This window comes from Eublepharis macularius, chromosome 11 (assembly GCF_028583425.1).
Source record: "Eublepharis macularius isolate TG4126 chromosome 11, MPM_Emac_v1.0, whole genome shotgun sequence".
Classification (NCBI taxonomy): Eukaryota; Metazoa; Chordata; class Lepidosauria; order Squamata; family Eublepharidae; genus Eublepharis; species Eublepharis macularius.
Genome location: NC_072800.1, coordinates 24451330 through 24478213, shown reverse-complemented (window position 1 = coordinate 24478213; position 26884 = coordinate 24451330). Strand labels below are relative to the sequence as shown.

The 26884-nt window shown below is 42.5% G+C and overlaps 1 protein-coding gene across 2 annotated transcripts in view; it reads left to right on the top strand.

Annotated features, from left to right (window-relative positions):
• The window catches only part of POU6F2 (POU class 6 homeobox 2), a 485869-nt gene that overhangs the window by 421382 nt on the left and 37603 nt on the right, over positions 1 to 26884 (top strand). For both annotated transcript variants that reach the window (XM_054991628.1, XM_054991629.1), the window contains one exon: positions 5212 to 5358. In XM_054991628.1, the coding sequence (XP_054847603.1) occupies positions 5212 to 5358 (147 nt within the window). The remainder of the gene's footprint in view (positions 1 to 5211; positions 5359 to 26884) is intronic.

Sequence of the window (26884 nt, the reverse complement as noted above, 5' to 3'; positions counted from 1 at the left end):
TCCAATTGTGCTAAAGCAATGAGATAAGGCTTTAAGCCATAGGCCTGTTGCTGCTATGATCTTAAATTGCGACTTATTCAGCAAAAAATTATGTTTGTAGTATATTGGACACCACAGTACCTTTTTTACTAAAGGTTTAAGCACAGTGCCTAAATGTTGGCAGGTTAATTCACAAGATGCATCTCTGAAGCATATGCTTTGGACATGTTCAGTCATTCACCCCTTTCGGGAGGAAGTCATTACTCATATTAATTTCATATTAGAAAACTCATTTATTTTTGAGGATGTCAATGTACTGTTATACTTGCCTGTCTCTTAGAATCTAACTGATGGTCAATGGAAATGGTCCCTCCGTACTCTTACAGTTGCTAAAAGGCTTATACTCCAGAACTGGAAAGATAAAAGCCCACTTTCTGCAATTCACTGGCTTGAGGATCTTATAAACTTATCAACATTTGAATGTATCGCATATAGAAGGCAATTGCATATGGACTTATTTTTCGATCTTTGGAAAGTGGAAACCTTTGATAGAAGCCTGTGTATGGATTTGCTAATAGTGTTTTTGTAGCTAGCAATGTTTTCTTTTTTTTTCTTTCTATTCACTTTTTTATTTTTTTATGTTTTGTGCTAATAAAATAATAAAAATGTAATAATAATAATAAAAGGAATGGTGGCGAGGATCACGAGGGGCAGATGGTGTGAGGCCAAGCCCCTCCTGCATCCCTCCCCTTTCCATCCCCCTGGCAATCCTTGCTTCTTCTGCTGACAAGCAGCCAGCCCTTTGCCCCAGCCTCGCCTCCTGGCTGCAATGTAGCTCACCTGTCAGTCAGCAAGCCACTTTGTTTTCCTAATAATTTATCCCCTCACATATATATATTATCAAGTACCCCTTTCTATGACACAGACAGAACTGCATCTCAAAAGCTTCCCTTAACTTTCTTCCATCAAACATTTTCATCTTCATAAAACACACACCAGCATCCTTGTGAGGGAAACACTTCTTTTAGAAAATATCGCTGCTGCTATTTGCGGTTTTAACTGCTTTTTCCTGATAATCCTTTGCTCTGTCTACTGTTTTGGGAACAGCAACATCAGGTTTCCCAGTCTGATCAGGCCAACTATCAAAATGGACGATTCATAATACGTGCTACTTAATGAGTCAAACCAGGATGTGTGTGAGGGAATGTGATGTTCCCATCACCTCAGGTTGTGTCAACTCATATTGAGTCAAGTCAGGTTGCATCAGCAATATCCATATCAGTACTTATTCTTGAGACCAGCAGACTTGATTTTAAGTAGATTTGGACAGCAAATATTTCAACCACGACAAATGTATGTAATGAGCAGATAGCTTTGAAAAAATGGACATTTTTAAAGGCCCTGGCAAGTTAGTACTGGTATATGTATATGGTGGTGATATATATAGCTCATGATACTATATTATTGCATTTAAGTGCAAATATAGGTTTTCCTGGGTTTAGTAGAAAAGAACATTAAATGATTTGTGAACTGCTCATTGTAACCTTTGAAGAAAATCATACATTTCCTATGATGAAAAATTGTGTACCTTAAAAACATTAATGATTCCTTCACATTTCATTTTTTTCTTCAATGACATGTATCATGATCAGGGCTTTTTTTCAGCTGGAACATGGTGGAATGGAGTTCCGGAACCTCTTGAAAATGGTCACATGGCTGGTGGTCCCGCCCCCTGATCTCCGGAACCTCTTGAAAATGGTCACATGGCTGGTGGTCCCGCCCCCTGATCTCCAGACAGAGGCAAGTTGAGATTGCCACTCAGCGGCGTGGAGGGCGATCTAAACTCCCCTCTGTCTGGAGATCAGGGGGTGAGGCCACCAGCCATGTGACCATTTTCTCCAAGGGCAATCCACTGAGTTCTACCACCTCTTTTCCCAGAAAAAAAGCCCTGATCATTATACTTAATTAAAACTTTCAGAAGGATGCCTGGTACAGTCCTTTAAATATGGCTGTACCACTTCAAAATGCATGTGGATGTTCACTGGTTTGAAAGCCTACCCATGTCGACATTTCTGTGCATGTTAGGAACTTGGCTATCAGGGATGCTTTCTGGTCAGGTTTCCTCCCTGATATATAAGCTTTCCAAGTCCTTCCAGAAGCATATTTAGAACCAATGCATATGGTAAGTAGTCATCATATAAGTGTTTAGTAGAGATAGGCACGAACCTGAATATGAACCCAAAAAAACCCACGAACCAGCCTGGGGCTGGGGTTTGTGGACTTTGGGCCATTTAAAGGGCCCTGCCGCTTGCAAGGCAGGAAAGGGCCCTTTAAACTATCAAATTCCCTTTTCCCTGCCGCTGCTAAGCAGCCGGAAAGGAGCATTTAAATCCCACGAACCATGAACTGGTTCGTGAACTTGCCTCAGTTCATGGGGGTTCATGGTTCCTGGTTCGTGACAAGGCCACGAACCGCATTGGTTCATTTTTCTGTGGTTCTTGCCCATGTCTAGTGTCTAGTAACAATCCTATCAGCAACTCATAGAAGCATATGTAATCCACTGTTAACACAAGCAATGCAGCTGGTCCTATGCAATCCAAAATAAATACCATTTACTAACAAAAATTCACATCAGTTATAAATTCTTATCTCTAATCCACAATAACACATAATCAACGTGTTTCCGGGGCGTCGCTCAGATAGCTCCAAAGAAGAAAACTTGTTTCACTAGTTGCCAGAGCCATACTGAGGTTTTAAATACTGGAGGAATCTCTGAAATCTCTGACCTCTTTGCCTCTCCAATGAGAGGAGCTTGGTGACAATGATCTTGGTGGGGGAGGCAGATCTTCAGGTGGCACTGGCTGAATACTTTGGGGGGGGTGGATTAGTAGCTCTAGGATTCTGGTCTGCTCCCCCCCATACCTGTTCATCATCAGAGTTGCCATTTCAGCCAGGTTACTTGTAAGGCCCTCCACCACTTCTTTCCTCTATCAATATGAGCCTGGATTAATAGCTGGGCAATGTCTATATCTGGCTCAGCAGGAGGAAGAAGAACAGGAATGGTCATGCCATGAGTTGCTCCTGTATAATGGTAAAACGCACAAGTTCAATAACATGTGCAAAGGTCTTGTCCATCTACTGTCCTCCCACTGCCATAGCTTAGGGTTTACATGGTGTGTTTATATTCCTAGATTAAAATCCATCTCTTTCTTCAGAAATTAATCACTGACCCTTGCCTTTATTGCTAGCACAATAAAACAAAAGTCCAGTGGCACCTTAAAGTCTAACAATTTATTTCAATAAAAGCTTTCATGAGATGCAGCTCACTTCAAACTACAGCCAGATGTTCTTCTCTCCACACAACAGCCCATTCCCCCCTCCCCTGCTGCATCACCAGTTTCCTTTTAGCAACATTTTCATTAAAACCAGAATTTTTAAAAAAAAACTGTATCCCATTTTTCTTGTGTAAGCATTACCTCCTCAAAATACCCCTTAGCGTATGCAGAATGCCTTTCCTTCAACAAATTATATAATAAAGATATCCAGGGCTTTTTTTCTGGGAAAAGAGGTGGTGGAACTCAGGACCGCACAATGACATCACTTTGGGTCAGCTGGAACGGGGTGGGGCTTTTTAAAGTTTAAATCACCCTCGGCAAAAATGGTCACATGGCCGGTGACCCGCCCCTTGATCTCCAGACAGAGGGGAGTTTAGATTGCCCTCTGTGGCACAGAGGGCAATCTAAACTCCCCTCTGTCAGGAGATCAAGGGGTGGGCTACCGGCCATGTGACCATTTTCAAGAGGTGACGGAACTCCGTTCCCCCGCGTTCCAGCTGGAAAAAAAAGCCCTAAAGATATCCATCTTTTCTTTCTAAAAGATATTTACCACCACAGTGGAAGAAAGACATTTTTTTCATTTTGTAATGTTCATATTTGACTAATATAGTTTATCAATAAATTGAGGGAGTGTGTATAGGGTGGAGCCAAGCATTTCCCTAACCCAAACTTTTTGTGACCCCCTGCAAATATCATTTGTAGAAGCTCTATCCAACTTTCCTTCAAAAATTAACCGAGCTCTCATCCTCTGTACTTCACCTCTTCCTTTTTGTTTCCACAGTCTCAGTGGGCTGTGAGAAGCAGGGTGATAGTAAAAAGATCTCATTTGCATTTAACACTAAGATATTTGGAAGTCAAGCTCAGAAGGCAAAAAATGAGCATTTGTGTTTCAAAGAATACATTTTATGCCACTTGCCTCAATAAGAACATGTAGTTATGTAATGCACAATTATGCTTTGGGTATCACCATGAAATTTGTATATAAAACAGTTTATATTGGTTGGGTTTTTTGTAATGTTTACTCCCTGGGTTTCTGCTATAAGATTAAGCAACACTGCCAAGTATAGTTTTGGGTGGGTAGCCATATCAGTTTATAGCAGCAGAACAAAATCTGAGTCCAGTAGCACCTTAGAGACCAACAAAATTTTCCAGAGAATAAGCTTCCATGAGTCAAAGCTTACTTTGTCAGTAATCTTTGACTCACAAAAGCTTCTACCAATTCTGTGGCCTCTAAGGTGCTACTGGACTCAAATTTTGTACTGTCATGTGTAGTATGGAAGGAAGGGAGGGAGGGAGGGAAGGACCATTAAAGTGTAGAGTTTTCCGATTTCAGAACTCTGAAAATTTTGGCTATTCCAGCTAACTTGGGGTGTCATTTTTGTACTCCGAGTTAATTCAAATGTACATCTATTGCGTTTTTACCTGAAGAGCTTAGAAGAGTATAAGTGGTTTTCCCCTGTGCAATTTTTATCTTCTGCCTACCTGGCCCGAGGTTGACACTTTAACCACAGTCTTCTGGCTCTTTGTATGAGGTGCACTCTGGCCTGGATCTCTATCATTGTGGGCTATGGCTGACCGCATGAAATGCTCCCATGTAAAGAACTCCTTCAAACTGGAAAAGATTCTTTGGCCCCAAACTACTTTGACCATGATCCGCAGAACACAGAATCAGTTCTGCTGATATCAGAGGGACTCGTAACTTGTTTAGGACTATGCTGTTTGCTCTGTGCATTATCACAGGAGTGCCTTCTCCCCAACCAAAAGGTTCTCGAAAACTACTTGAGCTTTTACTTGTACCTTTCCATCCCATTGATAGTATTAAGTCCATTAGCAGTGTGTTGGTGTGTAGCAGCTGCATGGCTATCAGCAGCCCTCACTCTTTGCTCTTTTCTTCCAGCTGGTTAATAATCCCCTAGCAAGTCAAGCAGCAGCAGCAGCGGCAGCAGCAGCCATGGGCTCTATAGCAAGCTCGCAGGCCTTTGGCAACGCACTCTCCGGTCTTCAGGGGGTCACAGGTCAACTAGTCACTAATGCACAAGGACAGGTGAGTGGAAGATGGAGGGAAATAGTGAATTCTTGTGACATATTGATCTTGGGGTAGCAGCAAATACCTTATGCATGACAGCAATTTGTGGCTGCACGTATATTGGGAGAGGGGATAAATAAATAATGTTTCTTGGCAAAAGGGAAGAAGAACAAAAGGTTTAGACTCACTGAGGTGGAAGTGGAACAATCCTTTTTGAAGAGGAAAAATTAAAGTTTTCTAAGCAATTCAGAAATGCGCATCAGGATTTTGAGTGTTTGGACCTGCAAGATTTTGCTGGATGCTTATGAATTTCTGTAATAGCATAACGACACTTGGCAGCTCTCCGTGCCTTCTTGGGACTACACTATTCAGGTTTAGAACTATTAACGGTGGTCTTAAGACTTTTTAAATGAGCGTTCTCCTTGAAGTAGTTTGAGGTCTAGGTGCTAATAGGCAGGATCCAGCCCTATAATCGTTCTTATTTACCATTGCGTTCAATTGCTCCATTGAAATCCATTAAGATTTCACCGTGATCCTCTGTATGCATACTCAGAAGTCCCACAGAGTTCAATGGGCCTTATTCCTATAGCACTGTGGCCCTATGGAGGAGGCTCAGTACTCAGCAAGATGTTCAGGGAATTCAGTGGTACTCCTAGCGTTACCAGGACCCTGCTGGGGGTGGAGCATCTCCTGCCTCCCACAGACACTTCTGCCACCATTCCCCTGGCCAGTGGGGGGAAATAGAGGGGAAACAGGGCAACTTCTCCACTGCCATGGGCTCTTGCCAGTGATGTCATCACATTGGCAGCAATGTAATGACATCATTCCCTTTGTGCCCAGAAGTTACATCATTGTATCAGTGGTGAAGCCATGGTTTTGAGACAAAAACCATAGAGTTTTTGCCCGCAAACCAGATTGGTTCCAGTGTGCTGCCATCATGGTGATGTCACTTAGAGAAGTGATGTCATTATATCACCAGTGAGTGACACAACGACATTGCTGGCAAGAGCCCATGACAGTGGATAAGTCTCATCCCCCGCCCCTGCGGTCCTCCCCCATCCCCCACCAGCAACAATGGGTACTATTTCCAAGGTACAGTACTAAATAACAATAACAACAACAACAACAACAACATCAACAACATTCAATGTATATACCGCCCTTCAGGACAACTTAATGCCCACTCAGAGCAGTTTACAAAGTATGCCATTATTATCTCTACAATAAAACACCTTGTGAGGTAGGTGGGGCTGAGAGAGCTCCAGAGAGCCATCCATCACCCAGATGGCTTCAAGTGGAAGAGTGGGGAATCAAACCTGGCTCTCCAGATTAGAGTCCCGTGCTCTTAACCACTACACCAAACTGGCTTCCTTGCTTTAGTGGGATTCAACCTGCTGTTTTTTTATATCTATCCTTAATTGGCCTTTGCTGTTGTTAACCTTAAGAATTCAGAACAAAACAGTGATATTACCAATCCTTTGTGCAAATGAGAGGAAGTTGTTTTGTATATATCCATTAAATTGGTCTTAAATTAGGGCAGGATTTTGGGAGGGGAGGGTGCTCCGCTTTGATATGATATTATTCTAGGACTTTTGTTTCTCCTAGGGCCAAGCTACAAGTGACGAATGACACTTGAACAGCAAGTGTATTTCTCCCTGTTCACTTGCCCTCCACTCAATCCACTTGCCGTTCAAGTGTCATTTGTCATGTGTAGCTTGGCCCCTAGATTCTGTGGTATACCATAGAGCCTGCCCTCTGAAGCTGCCATGTCCTCCAGGAGAACTGATCTCTGTAGTTTGAAGATCAGCTTTAATTCTGGGAGAACTCTTAGCCCCACCTGGAGGCTGTTAACCCTACTTTCAAGATTGCCTCTGAGTATGTAGTACTGTGGTCTGACCATTTGCTCCTCGGCAAGGCCCTCCTGTACCTCCCCCCAGGACATTCACCAGCTTGTCATTCCCTTGACATTACACAGGACTCTATTCCCATTTTTCTCAGGAGTAGCCTTCACACCAGGGGCCTGGAGAAGAACAAGCAGGTAGAGTCAGGAGTCATGAAGGGGCCTAGCTTTACAGAAAGAACAAGGGGGGTAATTTGTCATAACCCCCTGGTTGCTATTCACATCAACACTGAAAGCAACCAATTAACCTTTAAAATGTTTTGTTACCCATACCAAAAACTAGCCAACCAATACTCCCAAAGCCTCCCCAACCTGTTCTTAAAAGTGATATTGGGTGGCAGCAACATTTATCTCTCAAAATCAGAATTCTCCATTTATAAAAGGATATCGTTCTTGAAATCACAGATTGTAAATCTGCACTCTTTGCAGTTTGGGGTACGTTATTCAAAACTGCAGTGACAGTAAATTCTTTGCCTCTTCCCCATTCCTTGATATCACCAAAATATCTACTTGAAGCAGCACATAACCTTTTTATTCTGTTTTTTTTAAAAAAAATATTACAAAGGATTATTGTTAGATTTAATGTTTGTTTATTACTTTGATTTTTAAAATAATATTAATTAATAAGTCATCATCTTCATCATCATCATCATTACATAAAGCATAAACAAAGATGCAATTTGAGCTCACGCTCGTCATCGAAGTCCAACAAGGAAAAAACTGCTGACCTTGTTATATTTACTGGGTGGGTACAGAATTGTTCCATCACTACCCCGAGGGTTGAACGATGGAGCTTGTCAAAGTGAGGCCTTATCTAATGAATCATCTTATCGCAGGTGCACACCACACATATTAAAGGAGGATTGCACGACCACTGTGCCCTCTACAATAACCTTTCAGTGTCTACTTTAACCCTTGTTTCAATCCCTTTTCATCAAAGGATCATTTTATGCAGCGAGCTTTAAATGGAGGCTTTCAAAAGCCTATTAAGATTTCTGTTAGGGATGGAATGGAAGAAAAGTTGGTTATAATGCCTATAACTCATAGTCAGATCAGCTCCATCTAGAAAGCTTACTTGTTTATATCTGCGCTCCAGAAATAGTGCAAACTCTCTTCTCACAGGAGGCACCAGGAGCGCTGGACGTAAATTTAAGTCTCTGAGATATAAAACCATGACAGTTTGTCAGCAGAAGGGAGTTTTGCCCCCACCTCTTTCTGGCTCTCACAGGAAGGGAAGTGATTGGACTGTGTTGGTAAACTGTTTACCAAGCACATTAGTTCTGTGCAAGAATAAGATAGCATCATGGACTCCACACTGGGACTGAACATTTATTTTCTTTACCAAGTCCAGTATGTAACATACCTTCTATGTACATTAAGGTTTTTCAAAACTTTTTTAGAATGTGAAGATTTCCTCTTAATTTACCCTCAAGTTTCTGCAGTCCCCAAATGAAGGCTATGGGTAGAATCAGTAGTCGTCCGTGTGTGTGTGTGCGTGCGTGCGTGTGTGTGTGTGTGTGTGTGTGTGTGAGAGAGAGAGAGAGAGAGAGAGAGAGAGAGAGATTGGCCAATATTCTTTATTCCAATGACGATAAAACCAAACAACAAATTAAGATGTCATTCCTCACCCTAAAACCACACACACACCCGAATTATTACAACAAAGTCATAAAAAGCCCCCAAAGAGAAACTCATATTCACTCCTTGGAGTGTTCAAATGCATTCCTCAAAAAAAGATTAGAGCCAAACTGTTACATTTATACAAGTTTCAGGGGGGAAATGGTTGACAGGGGAAGGGGCCCCATCCTCTATCCACAACCCCTGTCCGTAGCCTGCTGCAAAGCGTTGCCTTCCTAGGATGTTTTGTGATGGAGAATGGATTGTAAAGCTACGTTAAAAGCTGCTACAATGTGTATTTTAACCTTCATACAGTTTTTGAAAATTTAAAAGGATCTACAGTGATGAATATTCACTGTGAGTTAATTCCCAAATTTGCAGGTCCATGAAAGAAAAGGCTCTGATCCTAAATACAACCACTCACACTTGGGCAGCTCTTTCCCTCCCAGATTTTGGAAAGGAGAGCAATACAGAACAGGTAGTCTCTGAGGCAGGGAGGTCCCAGACTAAGGATCTTCTGTTCAGCCCTGATTCTAACTGGCAATCAGTGCAGCTCAGGTAACATTCGCTGAACATACTTCCACATTTGTTAATGCTTATTCACTGGACATATAGCCAGTGATAAAAGCCCCATGGTGCAGAGTGGTAAGCTGCAGTACTGGAGTCCAAGCTCTGCTCACGACCTGAGTTGAACCCTGGTGGAAGCCGGGTTCAAGTCGCTGGCTCAAGGTTGACTCAGCCTTCCATCCTTCTGAGGTTGGTAAAATGAGTACCCAGTTTCCTGGGGGTAAAGTGTAAATGACTGGGGAAAGCAATGGCAAACCACCCCGTAAAAAGTCTACCAAGAAAACATTGTGATGTGACATCCCCCCATGGGTCAGTAATGACTTGGTGCTTGCACAGGGGACTACCTTTACCTTTTATGTAATGTCCAATTTAGGGTCAGTGTGCTCTAAATTGGAGATACAGCAGCTAAATCTGTGATCAGAGTAGCCAGGGAAAAATGCAACCATAATCTTGCAAATGACTTCTGGCTCCATACAAGAACAGTGACGTTCACTGTAGTCTCTCCCCACACAGTTATGTATCCACCTACATAACCATGTGAAGGAATTTGGTGATGGGAATCAACCTTAAGCCTCTCAGAAATCTTTTTTTTAAAAAAACACTGAAAACCCTTATTAATATTATCATAACTTTGGTGGTGTCCATATATTATCTCTGTTTATTCATCTTCTTGAATGGTGAAATGGCTTCTTGGCAATTGACTGCTTGTGACCATAAGCCAAAGGCAGGAAGTGGCCCGCGGATAGTGGGGAAAGACATTCAGAAACTGCCATGTACAATATTTCAAACAAGAATGAACTAGGATGGGACAAATATCTCAGGATAATAAGAATCAATAAGACATGGGCTGCTGTAGAGAAAACTGTACAGATAGGCTGTTCATGTTTATCTATGACTTAGGGCAAAGTTTTACAACAACTCCCACTATCTCATTACTGTCCATTTGGTATGTTGGATGGTAGCCATTGAGTTCCAAACAAACTCTCAGACACATGCAAACATTTCTGTGAGGGCATTTTCTTATAGCCCACAGTTCCCTTGGACGTGAATTCCTGAACTTCCTCTAGTAAAATTATGTGACACCACATTGCCCCCCTAGTGGGAATAAAAGACAGAAACTGTGTCGGGATATAAATAAGGGCCACTTTATTAATAAACATAACATAACCTGTCATTGCGGCAAGGGATCTAACTGCGGTACAGGTCAAGCCCTGGAGTCTCTACTGGACCTCCGCCTTGACCTGTCTGGGCGACCCCTGCTGCCCCGGGGGTGTTCCATCCAAAGGATGGCTGGGACCCGGCGGACAGGCAAGTGGTTGCCCTTTAGAGAACCAACCCCCACCAGCCGTGGAGCCTGTGGGCGGTCTTGTCAAGGGGTCCCACCAGGAAGTCTGCCCTCGCAGCTAGCAGCCGTACAGCCTCACCAGCTGCTCCTGACAGACCCCCAATTCCCAACTAATGGGAATGTGCCAAGGGGGTCACCGGCCCGCTCAATTATCCTACCTGCCAGTGGCCAAACTATTTACAAAATCCTCCACACCACCTAGTTAACAAACTCCTGCAGTGAAAGGTAGGCAAAAAACAACTCCCCTGTTGTGCCAATTAGGGAAGAAGAAAAAATTCCTTCCTGGCCCTGTGAAACAGTGACCAGCTCATCCTACACTGCTGACAGGGAGAGGTGGGTGGGCTGAACAAAACGCAGCAACTGAAGGGGGCCTGAAGGGCAGAGCTGGCTAATAAGCCTTTCCTCTGCCCCCAGGCCAATACCCGGATGGACAGGAAAGTGCAAGCTGTCTTTGCACCTTCCAGAGCAGCAAACCCGGCCCCCAGTCTTAGCAGCTTTAGCTGCTGACTAGGAAGGGGCCTCATTAGCAGTGCATTTAAAAGCCTCCCCCCAAAATCCCACTATACACTGGGAGTGCCTCACGTGTCCCTTTGTTTCAAGCCTTATGACTCTAGTCTAGGAAAGAAGTACCATTGTCTCTGTGAGAAAGCCTAACCACTGATGTGGTTCTTCTGTAAACAGCATTTGATGTCTTCTAATAAGAAGGGATCAGGTAAGTTACATGAAAGTGACCCAGAAGAAAAGTAGTGAAGACACTAACATTTGGTAGATGTTACTAGGAATGTGATGGAAGGAACAAGAAAATAAAAGCTCTACCATAAAATGGAGAATACACGTAACCAGTGCAGCCATTTCATGGGTGATGCATCAGTACAGCCAGGACTTATTTTGAGGGGGAACGCGCAGGAACGCAGTTCTGGCAGGTCCCCAAAGAAGTCACATGTCAGGTGGCCCTGTCCACCTGACTCTCGGCTATTTTGGGCCCATTTCATCCTGGATTGACTGGTGGTGGATCACTCTCCTGTTCAGCAGCAGCCTGATCCTGACCATTTTGGGCCCCTTTTTGGCCATTTTCAGCCCCTTTTGGCCATTTTGGGCCCAATCTCAGTCCTGAATGGCCAGGATTAGGTACAAAACAGCCAGGATTGGTGATGTCAGGGGGTGTGGCATATGCAAATCTGTTGTGCTAATGACACATTTCCAGTGCTGTCAAGGGGTGTGCCATATGCTAATGAATTATGCTAATGAGTTATGCTAATGAGTTCCTCCAGGGTCGAATCCACATTCACCCATTACCCGCATGTTTATTGGATATCTTCCGTTTGCCTCCAGTCCACGATTTTTTCCTCTTCGTTCACATCCCTGCTTCCAATCCGTCTTTCTCGCGCGTCCCTCCGGTCACACGGCCACTCGAAAACCGCTTTTTTGGGTGGGACCTTTTTTTCCCGCCCATTTTTTAAAATTTTTTTGAGTGCACTTTTCCGTTATTTCGATCTTGCCTTATAAAGAAACATCATTGAAGATAATGGTGCCTCTCTTTCCCCCACTGACAGCACTGATGGCTCTCTCCCGTTTCTCTTTTGGAAATTTGGAAGCATGTGGGAAGCTTTCGTGGGCATTTCCTACGCAGAACAGTTCAGTGCCTGAATTTTACTGAAGTTTCACTTCCTTGGAGTGTCATTATTTCAATATTTCATAATTTCGATATTACAGTAATATAAAATAAAAAAAATAAAAAACAGTTAAAAAGGAAGTTTCGCGAGTCCGTTCTGAGGATGGATTCACCCCAAAATGATTTTTCAAACTACCAGATTTTATTCAGAAGCACCATAATCAATAAATCCAATGCTATGAAGTCAAAAACAGTCTTTTGCAGACTACGGAGCACTTGCAAGTTGAATCAGCCAATAGGAACTCTTGGAACGGCCGGAAAGACAGGAAGGGGGGTGGTTTTTAAAAAAAACCACGTAAATTGCGCATTGGCCCGTTCACGGCCACCGTGAAACTCCCGTTGAAAACCTGTGACCACATATTCGGGAGAAATGCGAATGAAATGCGTCTGTTTAATGAGGTAATGTGACCGGCACTCGGGATTGCGTGGGGAATGCGGGGAACATGCAACTTAGAATGAGTAATGTGGATTTGACCCAGCTCTTTTTCTACGAAATGACCCCTGAGTACAGCACAAGAGAGAGAGGGGTTGTTTCCATTTCACTTATTTTGCTTGGCAACCATAGCTCATGTGGAGCCAATGAGTGCTGCTTTCCATGAGCTGCTATAAGCTGCTGTTGACAGTAAGAAAGGTGAGGTGTAGGGTGTAAGTATTTTAATAAATATTACAATAATGAATTTAATGTTTTTTTTAAAAAAAAATAATTAAACAGTTTTATTGTAATTTAATGTTTGAATTTCCCAGGCAAGGAGCAGTTCAACTGAATTATTTGTCCCTTGTTTTGCACAGTGACAGGATTGGATGCACTGCTATTGGCATGAACTATCCAATCCTTTAGTATACCAGGGGGTCACAAGGTCTTATGGAGAAGCATTTATTGCTGGTTAATGTGGGTTTTTTAAATATTTGTTACTGTGGTTAAAATGCAACCCTCTGAAGCAAGATGGAGGGGACTAGATATATGAATAAAGCGTGCTGTGATTGGATGGTAGCTGTACTGTTAGGGAGTGGAGAGAACTGCAGATTTTAGTATGAGTGCAGAGGCAAAGTTTAATCAGTAGAGGTCAGTCTGTCAGAGAGTCTCTCAGGTACTGTGACTCTGTTCAGAAAAGCCTAGTAAATCTGTGTCTATGTGGTTGGAGGAGTATGTATTCTGTCCATTGAAAACTGAGGGAAATAAGTCTTTGTGACTCAGAGCCTCGCTACAAGTGACATCTTCCACGCAAAGGGCACTTGATCATTTTCGCAAGTCTTTCTGGGTACTGAAGTCCCTCTCCCACACCCCTTTTCCTTCTGTTCCTTCCCGTCTCCGTTAGCACGGCTGCCTGAAGAGACGGAGAAAGCCTAGGAGAGCAGCTTTTGCAAATCATCTTGCTGGGGGGTGGGGAATGCTCTAGAGAAAGCTGACATGTGAAGTCCTCCCCTCTCTGTTAGAACTGTTAGGATCGCTGCCTTAAAAGTCAGAGAAAGCTGCAACTTTCTAAGCTTTCTCTAGAGTATTCCCCCCCTCCCCGACCTGCCCGCTGCAACTTTGCTAATCATCTTGCTCGGGGAGGGGGGGAAATACTCTAGAGAAAGCTTAGAAAGTTGCAGCTGCCCGCCCCCAAAGATCATTGAGAGCAGGCTTGCGACTAGAGAAACGATTTGCAAACGCAGGCTTTCTCTGACTTTTAAGGCAGCGATCCTAACAGTTCTAACAGAGAGGGGAGGACTTCACATGTCAGCTTTCTCTAGAGCATTCCCCACCCCCCAGCAAGACGATTTGCAAAAGCTGCTCTCGTAGGCTTTCTCCGTCTCTTCAGGCAGCCGTGCTAACGGAGACGGGAAGGAACAGAAGGAAAAGGGGTGTGGGAGAGGGACTTCAGTACCCAGAAAGACTTGCGAAAATGATCAAGTGCCCTTCGCGTGGAAGATGTCACTTGTAGCGAGGCTCTAAGTCTTTTTGTTATTTCTAGCCTAAGTGACACTGTGTGGAAAATTAGTCTTTGTGAGTGGGTCTGTGAATAAACACTTAAGGATCTGTACCTAATTTGAAACCAACAAGCATATGAACCTATTCTGAAACCAATACACTTACCAATACTCTGCACCATTATGCATATGTACTCAATTAATTAAATTCTATTTCTGGTTAACCAAAACACCTTTTTCATCTGGAAAATAAAATCCCCTTTTTTATCTCACAGACACCCCCATGTTCTGAACATTCTGTCATTCTACCATCTATAACTAAGCCTTCCTATAATATAAGACAAACTGAGAGAACTAAGACGAAAGCCTTTGGTGGCAGTCAAAACCATTTTGAAACATAAAGAAAGCAAGGGGGTAGCACAATATAAGTCATTTCATAAGTCATAATATAAGACATGGTGAGGTGCCATTTTAGGAGTTACAATATTCAGATCATATAAAGGGAGCAACACACAGAGTATGTTTTGCATCTTAAGATTCTGTTCCACTAAGGCTCTTTCCACACGTCTTTAAAGGGGCAGCCCACTCACCGAATGCTGCCGGCTTTTCTGGGACCACAGGAAAGTGTGTTCTCAGAAAGGGTGCTGAAAAATTGGAAGCCAAACAGCCTGCTACCATTTTGAAAATGGAAATGTCTGGAGTCAAGGGGGAAAGAGGACAGCAATTGGTGAATGGGTCGTCCCTTTAAGAATGTGTGGAAAGGGCCTAAATATGGTGCCTTCTTCCAGAACAAGGAGACTTTGGTTAGTGGAAGAGGCATGTTCTATTGGTGGAAGGCTTCTCAAGCTGGAGGAAGGGCTCACCCTGTTGCGCTTTCCTTCCCTATCATATGCACAATCACTCAAGTTTTATGAGTTTGCTGATGGTGTTAAATCTTCACAAAGAATCTAAAAACTCTGAGATTGAGGAAAACCACTGCAGAGAAGACTGGTAAAAACTCTCAGGTTCAGTCTCTGACATCTCCAGTTATATAAGAGTCCAGGTATTAGGTAATGTGAAATATCTCAGCCTGAGACCCTGGAGAACTGCTGCCAGTCAGGGTTGACAAGACTGTACTTGATTGGCCAGTGATCTGACTCAGTAGAAAGCAGATTTTGTGACCTGCGCTGTTGACTTAAATATCCAGTGTAGTGCTTTCTTTGCTTAATTTGCAGTAATCCAGTTGCCTCCAGTACAAATTAGTTTTAAGTGAGGGCAGCAGGTAGATTAATGGAAGTTGGCCATCTTGTAACAAATGAGTATCTAAAAAGATGTTTGATGTTATTATCAAAAGAAATAAAAAGACAAAAAAATTATAATATGCAGGATTTACAAGACTGGAACATAGGCTGCTTCCACACACGTTGGATAATCCACTTTCAGTACTCTTTAGTGAACATTTGGAACTGCTTTTCCATGTGTGGAACAAAAAATCCACTTCCAAAGGATTGCTAAAGTGCATTGAAAGTGCATTATTCAACGTGTGTGGAAATGGCCATAGTATAAAGAGCCATCCAAAGGTTGATGCCATTCTTTGTTCTTTAAAAAAATGTCAAAGCAAGCCCAGGCAATTTAAAACAAGCTGTGATACATCCACCTTTTAGCTTTTGAGACAGCAATCTCACAATGCAGTCCTAAACAGAGTCACACCCATTATAAGCTTATTCACTTAAGGGTATAATTCTGTTTAAGATGGCATTGTCACACATTTCCAGATTTCAACAGGTTTTTCCAGTGCTTGTAATTTGCCTCCATGAGGGTCCCCCCCTTGTTTTTCTTGGGGGGGGGGGTAGGGGTACTCAAAAGAATCCAAACTTCTACTTTACAGCAAATCACAACTGAAGGTTTTAATTACCTTCTTCTTAGGACTTGTCTCTGGGTATTTTGTGTACACCTCTCAAAGCAAGCAAGCAAGCAAACAAAGGATCCTGCCAAAGGATTTCCTTGGCACTGAACACACATCTTCCTGAGGAGACAGGAAAAGCTTCTTCCTCCAGGAGAAGGGAGCCCCCCACCTAGCGCCCACTAATTAACCAACATAACTGTCTTCCGAGACTTTTAATCCACAATTAGCTCGCCGACTAAGCAGGCAACGTGGTGTTGTTGATCCAGTTCGATAATGGGAGTGCTTTGGTTCTCATTATTCTGATGAGAGGGCACCCATTGGCTCTTTGAGCATCTTGATGGTAAATGGTGCTAATAAGGCCTGATGGGTTCTGTGCTCCTAACAAGCCTCTCAGCAGTGAGAGTGATTACAATGGAGATAGATTTGATGGGATGCGCTCGCTTTTGTAGTGTCTCAGCTGCTGACACTCTGCGACATAATCAGGTCACGGAGCCGGTCACAGCCATCAGCAAAAGCCCTAGCTCTATCCCTCATTATTAAAGAGTATTATTCAGTCCCGGGCCTTCATAACACTGCCAAGGGCCTTTTCATTTCTTTTATATATATATAATGTCCCCCCCTCCCCGCACCACACCACACCTTTCTGCTCCTCTTTGGTTCAGCATCAACTCCTGACTAATAAAATAAAATACTTCATCAGCTAAAGAGCTAGTAAATTCTTTTCAGAAACGGAAATAAAGCAGTCCCTTTCGAATCCAGCGAAGGGATCACAATTAAATAAGATAGGGAATTTTTGTCACCATGCGCTGCATGGTGCAATGTAGTATGTCATGTGCAATAAAAAGAGGGGAAGGAATTACAGAAATAGGATCTGACTCTCTATATGGATTGATTTGTAAAGTAGCGACTGCAGGCCTCCTTTGAAGAAAGGACAAGGCTCCCTCTTTTTTAAGGTACCTACTAGTCCCATTGTTTCCTGGCAATTGCTTTATTTCTTGTAGGACCCTAAACATTTTTATTGAATATGGAATACAGCCTCAATGATGGAGCATTCTGGAAAAAATCTATGGGACTACTCTGGATGACATCTTCAAGGTAGTAAAGATCAGGCTAAGAACTAATGGAATTTTTTTCAAAGACTTGAAGCAATTTTAAAACAGATATCACTATACATGGTACATACACTAAACGCACTTTTTTGTATCAGGTTAAAAAAAAGTATAAATCCCGTTTGACCAGAAACAGCAGCAGGATAAAAGACACACGTTTATTGCGTACACTATGAGAAGAGGTGCCTCTCTTAAGCCACTTTGTCCAATACGTTAATCCACAACCCACTAATGTTATAGTGCTTGCTCTTAAATGATCTACACTCTTAGGATATTTACTTTAGAGTAAAATATGTTCATTAAATTACAGTTGCGGGTGGCTTTTACATTGTGTACAGAAAAACAAAATGCCAAATCATTTCCTGAGCGACACTTCTACACATTTTTAAAGGACAATGTGATACATGCATGTGTCCCTCATAGGTAAAGGGCCACATGAGTGTTTTATACCTTGAGATAGACTGAATGTGTCTCAGCTAAAGGAAGGGATGGTGGGGGAAGAAATCTTCCTGTCCAGGTCTCTAATAGAAGAGGAAAACGACTGGGGAGGGGTTTGTAATCCCAAAGTGTCATCCTCCGACAGCAATTCTTTGTGCCCCCCCAAGCTTGTACACTCTAAAAATAAATTAGCTATCCAGTGGCTAAAACCCTCAAGGTGGAGGGCTCAGAGTTCTTCTAGAATTACAAAGACTAGAGAGATAAGTTCCCCTGTAGGCAATGGCAGCTTTGGTGGGTGGTCTCTTTGGTGGACCATAGAGTCTTGAAGAAACAGAAGCTCTAGAGTGTTTTCAGACATTGGATGCTCTAGGGCTTCATCTTTTCCCATGGTTTATCATAAAGACCAAGGGAAATAGATTTGATTATTTCCTGTAATGACATCAAAGGCCAGTTGGGAATTAAGAGAGGGATGGCTGTTGGCTGGTGTCTTCCTATGGGTCTTCAGAGTAGACTTTTCTCCTTAACATTGAGAAGAACCTGAAGAGGATTTCGAGAGGGGCTTTTATTTTAGGTTAAATGGAACATAACTGGATAGCAGTCAGTTATTCCAGCGCACAGAAACTCAGGAGAAGGGCTTTTCTTTCATGGCACAAAACTTGCAGAACTGTTGCTATCTTCTGCCAGCAGGTGAATACTTTTTTTCATCTGGCATTCCATCAGTGATCGCTCTTTTCTGCCTATGTTTTAATTGTTATTGTTACATATTTGTAGTTTTAATACCTTTTAAGATGTGTTTTTGTTATGTATGTTTTTCATGTTTAACATCTTAGTGGCCCTGATGAAGGTGGAAAGGCAAGGTATAATTTTTGCAAGTAAACAAAAATAAAGAAATGTTCAGGATCAAAAGGTTAGTCTACATACAGAAAACATGCATACAGAAGTCTACAAGTAATATAAATTGAAAGGAAAAGATGGAGAAGTGATATGAGACAGGAAATTTATTTTTGAGGAAGTAACATCACAGGAAGTATTTTTGAGGAAGTAACATCACTTTTGACCTGGTGTAACATCCCTTCTGATGTCCCTCCCCAAACTCTGCCAGGGTTCCCCCGCCCCCCAAAGTCCAGGAATTTTCAAGCTATAGTTGGTAACCATATGCCCAGCTTTTGGCTGATGAAAGCCACAAAACTAAGCCAGCCACAGACAAGACAGGGGTCTTTATATAAACAGGGATTTCCCTGGGACTACAGAAAAATGTCTTTGTAAATTGATTGAAAGAAAAAGAAATAGAAAATGAGGACTGAGGGCCAAGCTACACATGACGAATGACACTTGAACAGCAAGTGTATTTCTCCCTGTTCACTTGCCCTCCACTCAATCCACTTGCCGTTCAAGTGTCATTCGCCATGTGTAGCTTGGCCCTGAGACTCAGAATATAGAGATCAGTGGAATGTTTGCTACCTGAAAGGGGAGGGAAATTGCCTGCTTAAGCCTCTGAGAGCCAATCCTGGTATGAGAGATTTTGTGGCCAGAGGTGAGATTTTCCAAATTGTCCTCGTCTGTGATTCCTTGCTGCTTGTTTATAGTTGCGCCACCTAATGGTGAGTCTGCCTAGAGCAGGATATTCAAGTGCATTTATTCACTGTATCCAGAATAGTTAGGGCTTCTACCAGCATCATTATCCTTAGGGATAAAAACTTTTTACAATTTTTTTTCAAATGAATTAAGTTGGCCAATTTCTTTTCAGTTAAAACAAAAGGTTGAGAACAGATAATCAGAGAGACTGTGTATCCACAATCTATCCTCATATTTTTTTAAAAAATACCTTCTGTATATCCCAAATATTTAAATGCTCTGAAATCCTAACAGAGCTGAAGAAATATGGTCTAATCTATTAAACAAAAGCAAGATTTGAGTCCAATAACACCTTAAAGATCAACAAGATTTTCAAATTTTTAATAAATAATTATAGTGTGGTCACTGTAAATCTTTTTATGACCTGCTAAGTTTGCCTCAGTGACATGATTTGGTCGACTATACAATCATAGTTCTAGCAATTCCACACTCTTGGCAAAGGAAACTATGTTTATTTTGTTTTGGATGCTGTTTTCTAAACTTCAAGCTTAGCACCAAAGTATGACAAGGTGAACACAGTAAATACCTATATAGATGCACCCTTAAAACCATTTATTTCCTTGATCTGGGCAATACACAAACTATTTAGATAGTAGTAATTTGAGCGAAACTGGTTGCATCACAGTCTTAGACATGTTGACTCAGAAATAAGTACTATTGAACCTAATGAAGCTTCCTTCCCTGTGAACTGGCATGTGACTTCTTCATGAAATACAAAATACTTTATTCACAATCTAATTTTGCTAAAGCTATACATGGGCCGATTCCACGCTTGCTCTTTTTCATGCATCTCGCACGTCTTGAAGCTTTAATTTGGTGAATCGCATTGATAACAGACCATACATACACAGCATACACATGCACATTGTCTGCGCCACAAACCGTCCATATGCCACATTAAACGTACTCTTCCAGCAAGTCCTTCCCAGCGTTTTTGTCACAACAGGAGAAAGCGTGTCACCAACCCCGGCCCCCCTTTTTTAAATGCATGCAGTATAGCACTACATTGATGCTCTGCATTCAAGGTTCCAGACTCCGATCAGACCTCCCCCCAAAAGGCAGTAATTGGCTATTTGTGTTTCCACCAAAATAAATTCATTGGTGGATCCTTCCTTTCAGCAATTTTGAATGTTGTTAGATACCCCCATCCTCAGTGACTGGACTGGGAGGTGTGTTTGCATGTCGGAGGCAGTTTGCGAGCATGGCACACAAAGAGAAGAGCACTTGTGAGATTTTGCAGAATTACGGCCTCATAATGATACAAACAGCCCCTGCCACTAAAACCATCAGAAACATTTTGATACTGCGTCTGAGCACAATAGCGCAATCAAGGTTGAAAAATGAAAAAAAAAGGGCAGCGCAGTCCCTGTCAGGCGGATGATAGCTATGAGGAGGGAGGAGAAAACATGAGGAGGAGTGGTTGTAGAAGTGGGTGGTGTCTTCAGAGGTACTTTGTATCCTTTGCAGCGATCTGTTAAATGCGCGAGAAACCAAAAAAAAAAACCAATGCGCAACAAAAGCATTAAAAGCACAGGACATGCACAGCTGGCAAACATCTGGAGCTACTGGGAAAAGCTGCCAGAATACTGTGATTTTGCCATTTCTGTTAAGACTTGCGGAATCGGCCATGGTTCCCACTGGCAAAGTCCAGCTTGCTTGAAGCAAGTGATTGGGCATTTAAGAAATCGTTTGTAACACCCTTGTCAGACAGGCCATCAGAAGAGTCAGTGATATGCAGAACTGCTTTTCATAGAACTTCCCTACATCTGTGTACGTTCCGAGTGTGGGGAAACATGGGCTGCTTCCACACACGTTGGATAATCCACTTTCAATACTCTTTAGTGAACATTTGGAACTGCTTTTCCATGTGTGGAACAAAAAATCCACTTCCAAAGGATTGCTAAAGTGCATTGAAAGTGCATTATTCAATGTGTGTGGAAATGGCCATGCATTCTTGAAATAAACAGTAGCCATCCAAAAGTTGGCTTCTTCCTCTTGCACAGTGGTACCATCGGCCGTTTTCACATGTCTTACCAGGCATGCAAAATCAGGCAAAACTTCTGGAATGATGGCGTCTTTCCCGTCGGGAAATCGCACCAGAAAGACACTGTCGCTCCAGGAGTTTTGCGTGATTTTGCGCGGCTGGTAAGACGTATGAAAATGGCCCATGTATTCCTGTCATCTGAGCAATAGATTCCAGAAGTGTGGGAGGGACATAATGCCAGAAGCAGCTCTAAGGGTTGTTTTGCAACACGTGTCCCTACATAGAATGATTGTAAAATAGACATATACAATTACATGCCTTGGTCCCTTATTATGGAAAAGGTGCTGGACAAATATTTTAAAGAAAGAAAGAAAGAAATCTTGCAGGAATGCAAAGAAATACTCCCACTGGAGCAAGATTCCTCACTTAGCAGAGGATTCTACCCGTTATCTGTTTGTTTTGCTTTAAATATGTTCAAAATTAGCCAAAATTTCCAGTTTCACCACCTGTGAAACAAATTTGAAATCTGAATCCATATTTTGAATGTGGAATTTCACCATTATAAATAAATAAAATTATATATAAATAAAATTAATAACAAAATAATAAAAGAAATTAAATGATTTATTTATATTTTTGAAATAGCATTAAAGAAGAGGGTTTTTCGATTCCCCAGCATCTGATTGGGCAAATTTCAAAATACGAACTATTATATGCTGTCTCCTGTCAGATTCTAAATACCATTGTATGCCAACCAAATATAAATACCATTGCATGTTAATTTTTAAATACTGTCAAATATAAAAATATCAAAATCAAACATCAAGAACAAATAGTTACAGAAGAGAGTTTGTAAAAGGATTGATCATATATATTTAGTCTGATGAAGAATTTTGGAGGACTTGAAAGTTTGCAGACTGATTTGTGTTACTTTGGCTGGTCTTAAAAAATATATTGCATGATTTAATTTTTTTTTTTTAGCATATACACTTCACTTTATCGGTTCCACTTTGCCTTTCCCATTTGCATTGCCTTGTGTCTCTGTCCCAACTATCAAGGCTAATAGCAATGAATAGTCTTACACTCCATCAATTTTTCTAATCCTCAAAGCCATTTATAACAACAACAACATTCAATTTATATACCGTCCTTTAGGACAACAACAACCACTCAGAGCAGTTTACAAACTGTGTTATTATTATCCTCACAACAATCACCCTGTGAGGTGGGTGGGGCTGAGAGAGCTCTGAAAGAGCAGTGACTGACCCAAGGTCACCCAGCTGGCTGATAGTGGAGGAGCAGGGAATCAAACCCGGTTCTCCAGATTAGAGTCCTTATGCTCTTAACCACTACATCAAACTGGCTCTGACTATGCCAGAATCTAGGACAATAAAGGTATTAAAGTGTATTTTGAAGAAAGTCTTTTGTGTGTCTTTTACTTTCTGTGTAATGCCTATTTCCTCTGGAACTTTAGTTTTTCATAAGCGCTGGAGCAACAGTTTTAAAAAGATGAATGCAGTATCCCTAGAGAAAGTCTTGAGATGAAGTTTTTTTCCTATGAATCTGGGACACACAGGAGTGTGCATGTGCCATCAAGTCACAACCGACTTATGGCAACCCCAGCAAAGGTTTTTTTAAGGCAAGGGAGAAGCAGAGGTGGTTTGCCAGTGCCTTCCTCCGTAGAGTCTTCCCTGCTAGTCACCCATCCAAGGACTGATCCTGCTTAACTTCCAAGATCTGATGAGATCGGGCTATACCATGCTGCCTTCTGTCTCCATCCTATGCAGATACTAGGAAAAAAGTCTGTCATATGGCCAGTTAAGCAAGACAACCCTTTTTTCATATGGCCTTTTCGAAGGATGTGAGGTAGCTTCTCTCTTAACATACAGGGAAGAATAAGCTCATTTATGGCCCACCATCTACCAAATCCCATAGTATGGCTAAAGAAAACTTGCAATGTATCTTTTAGGAGCTTAACAGTGTCCATGTTCTTGCTGTCCTTCAGGGATTTCTAAAATCAATATACTCGCCTGAGGCATAGTGCCTCACAGAAATGCCTCTGAGGCAACTCTGTCCCATTTCACCGTCTCTGCCTGAGGCTGTCTCTGCTCTGGTCTTTTACTTTTATTTTATTTCTCACCACTGCTGCCACCAGTAACAGTCCACGGTCATGGGATAATCAACCGTACCCTAATGACTGGATGTTTTAGTGATAGCCTCCAGTCCAGACAATGGCATAAATATCAAAGATGTGTTGAAAGCCAAGGAAATTCCAAGAGTTACAGCATTCTTGAAGGTAAATACCATGGCTTGGATCCTATGCTGCACAAACTGGTGTGGCATACTGGTTAGAGTACCAGTGTAGTGTGGTTAGAACATTGGAGTGTTGGACTAGGACCTGGGAGAACTGATTTCAAATCCCTCTGTCAACCATGGAAGCCTGCCAGGTGACCTTGGTCCCATCACAATCTCTCAGCCTAACCTACCCTCACAAGGTTCTTGTTGTTGTGAGGATTAAGTGGAGGAGGGGAGAACAATGTGAAAAGTTGCTTTGGGTCCTGATCAGGGAGAAAAGCAAGACACAAACAAGAAATAATAACAAGCAGAGCTGCACTGCCTCCCCTCTTCCACTGTAGGTATCTATGCTCTGCAAAGTTTTTCCCCTGTAGGTCAATGGACTCCTAGGAGTATGATGGTAGTCAAAGCAGGGGGTATGCAGTGAGAGGGAGGAACTGGAAAACTGATTTCCTGACCTGTGAGTAGAAGTGCCTACTGTGAGCAGAAAGGCAAGTTAAGGCCAATATTCATCAAGGCAGGGCTTTTTTTCTGGAAAAGAGGTGGTGGAACTCAGGCCCACACGATGGCATCACTTTGAGTCAGCTGGAAAAAGGGGGGAGTTTTTTAAAGTTTAAATCGCCCTCCGCAAAAATGGTCACATGGCTGGTGGCCCCACCCCCTGATCTCCAGACAGAGGGGGGTTTAGATTGCCCTCCACGCCACATGGAAAAAAAGCCCTGCATCCAGATAAGAAGGGAACATCTCCATTCTACAATCTAGAATTTTATCCTCAGGATGGGGTGAGTAGTATAGAACAACTCATATCCACTGGCTGTTAGAGGCCAATGCAAGTGCAGAGAAAGCCACCCACATTTGCCCTTCAATGCTCTGAATGTCACACACACACATACACACACACACCAGATTTGTAGATCACTCCCTGAAAAGGGCCATATCGTTCCTATAAAGAATCAAAAACTTACAGTGCAATCCTAAACAAAGTTACATTCTTCTAAGCCCCATGTCTTCAAAGGTATAACTTTGCTTAGGATTGCATCTCTAGAGTCAGTTTCAAGCTGTGGTCTGGACCAAGAAATCCATTCAGACAAATGAGGGAGTACGGAGACAGAGGGGCAGAGTGGCCAGTACAGAAGCTGAGGCACTAAGAGCAGAAGGGACAGGCTAACAGACTGAAACCCTGACAGCCAGGGGTCATTTCGTAGAAAAAGAGCTGGAGGAACTCATTAGCATAATTCATTAGCATAACCAATTAGCATATACCACACCTCTTGCCATCACTGGAAGTGGTTCATTAGCATAGCTGATTTGCATATGCCACACCCCCTGGCATCACCTATCCTGGCTGTTTTGGACCCAATCCTGGCCATTCAGGGCCGAAATTGGGCCCAAAATGGCAAAAAGGGGCTGAGAATGGCAAGAAAAGGGCCCAAAATGGTGAGGATCGGGCTGCTGCTGAGCGGGAGAGTGATCCACCACCCATCAGAGGCCCGATCCGGGCCGTTTTGGCCCCAATCCAGGCTGAAATGAGCCCAAAATGGCCGAGAGTCAGGTGGGCGGGGCCACCTGACATGTGACCTCTTTGGGGAACTGCCAGAACTGCGTTCCTGCGCGTTCTCCCTCGAAATGACCCCTGCTGACAGCAAACTTTGGAAACCTCAGAAGGAAAGCTGGAATCTGGCTGCTGCCCAGGCCTGGAAATATTTATAACCAGACCAGGTCAGGAGGAACCAACAGAAGGGGCAAAGGACAGCAACACTGGGACTTTGGCCAGGAAAGCAGAACTGCCCTGTCTTTCTTCGCCCTGTTACATGAGTGAACAGGCCACTCCCATCCAACATTTTGTGTCTTGCATGCTGTTCATGTGGGAGAGAATTCAGAAAAGAATTCAAATGTACAGTTTTACTTTTGCATTAAGAGGAGCTAGTTTAATCTTTCCAGATGAAAATAGCACTTGTCAGGAACTTACCATTCTCACGTCACTCAGCAGGGCAGAATCCAAGACTAGGATTTCTCAGTTCTCTATCCAGACAAAAAGTTTACGGTTTTTCTTTTCCTTCCCATAGTCTTAGCAGAAGTGGTTGCCTGGCAATAACTCCCAACTCTTCTCTGTGCCTTTCTATTGGCCCACTGCTTTGTATTAAATGTATGTGTTTTGAATACTCCCAGCTTTATCTAGTCTCCATAGCACTGGTAATGTTAGCATCCACACATGAATGATATATATACCTATCATCATTTTATTAATCGCAGTTATTAACTTATTGATTGAAAACTGAATAGGCTACAGGTTGATACAGACGCTATTTACCAAGTGGTAACTTTCTGCAGCAGGAATGGAAAAACCTTGGAAGTTGATCCTCTGTGGCATCCACAACAGAAGATATTTACCAAACATGTGCAACTGATCAGAAAGTGGGGGAAACCAAGGCATGATAAATATAAATTGTAATTAAATAATTATTTCCTTTGGATTGATAAATACTGGAACAGATCCCAATACATGCATATTTAGACCTAACAGATATACTGAATGCTGCTGACCCGGATGCTGCAGAAGGCAGAGTGGACTAAACAGACTGACAGACAATGGAAGAAGAGTATTATAGCTCTACTTAGGATTTCACTGTAAACCCAGCCCCTGCTCCCTTTCCTAGAGAGCTGTTCAGCAGAATTTAGACACACTGTCCAGGGCTCTGGATATGCCGCACCAGCTTTAGGGCAATAACATATAGACAAATAACACATTTGTCTATGGACCAAGCTACATATGATGAATGACACTTGAACGGCAAGTGGATTAAGTGGAGGGCAAGTGAACAGGGAGAAATACACTTGCCGTTCAAGTGTCATTCGTCATGTGTAGCTTGGCCCTGAGTGATCCAGCTAGGAATGTGCATACAGCTCTACATGCATTACTCCTAGCTAGATTGGGGACAAGAGTGTATAACAGAGGATTCCAACCTTGTTGAGCCTGTGGGCACTTCTAGATTTCAAAAGCAAACAGTAGGCACCACCACAAAATGGCTGCCATAGAGCCAATCACAACATGTGTCCTCTTTTTGATGGAGCAAGCTGTTCCCAAATGGGAACTCCCTGCAAATGTGAAGGTGATTCACGTTTGGTGCTACACCTCTGAAGATGCCAGCCACAGCTGCTGGCGAAACGTCAGGAACTACAATGCCA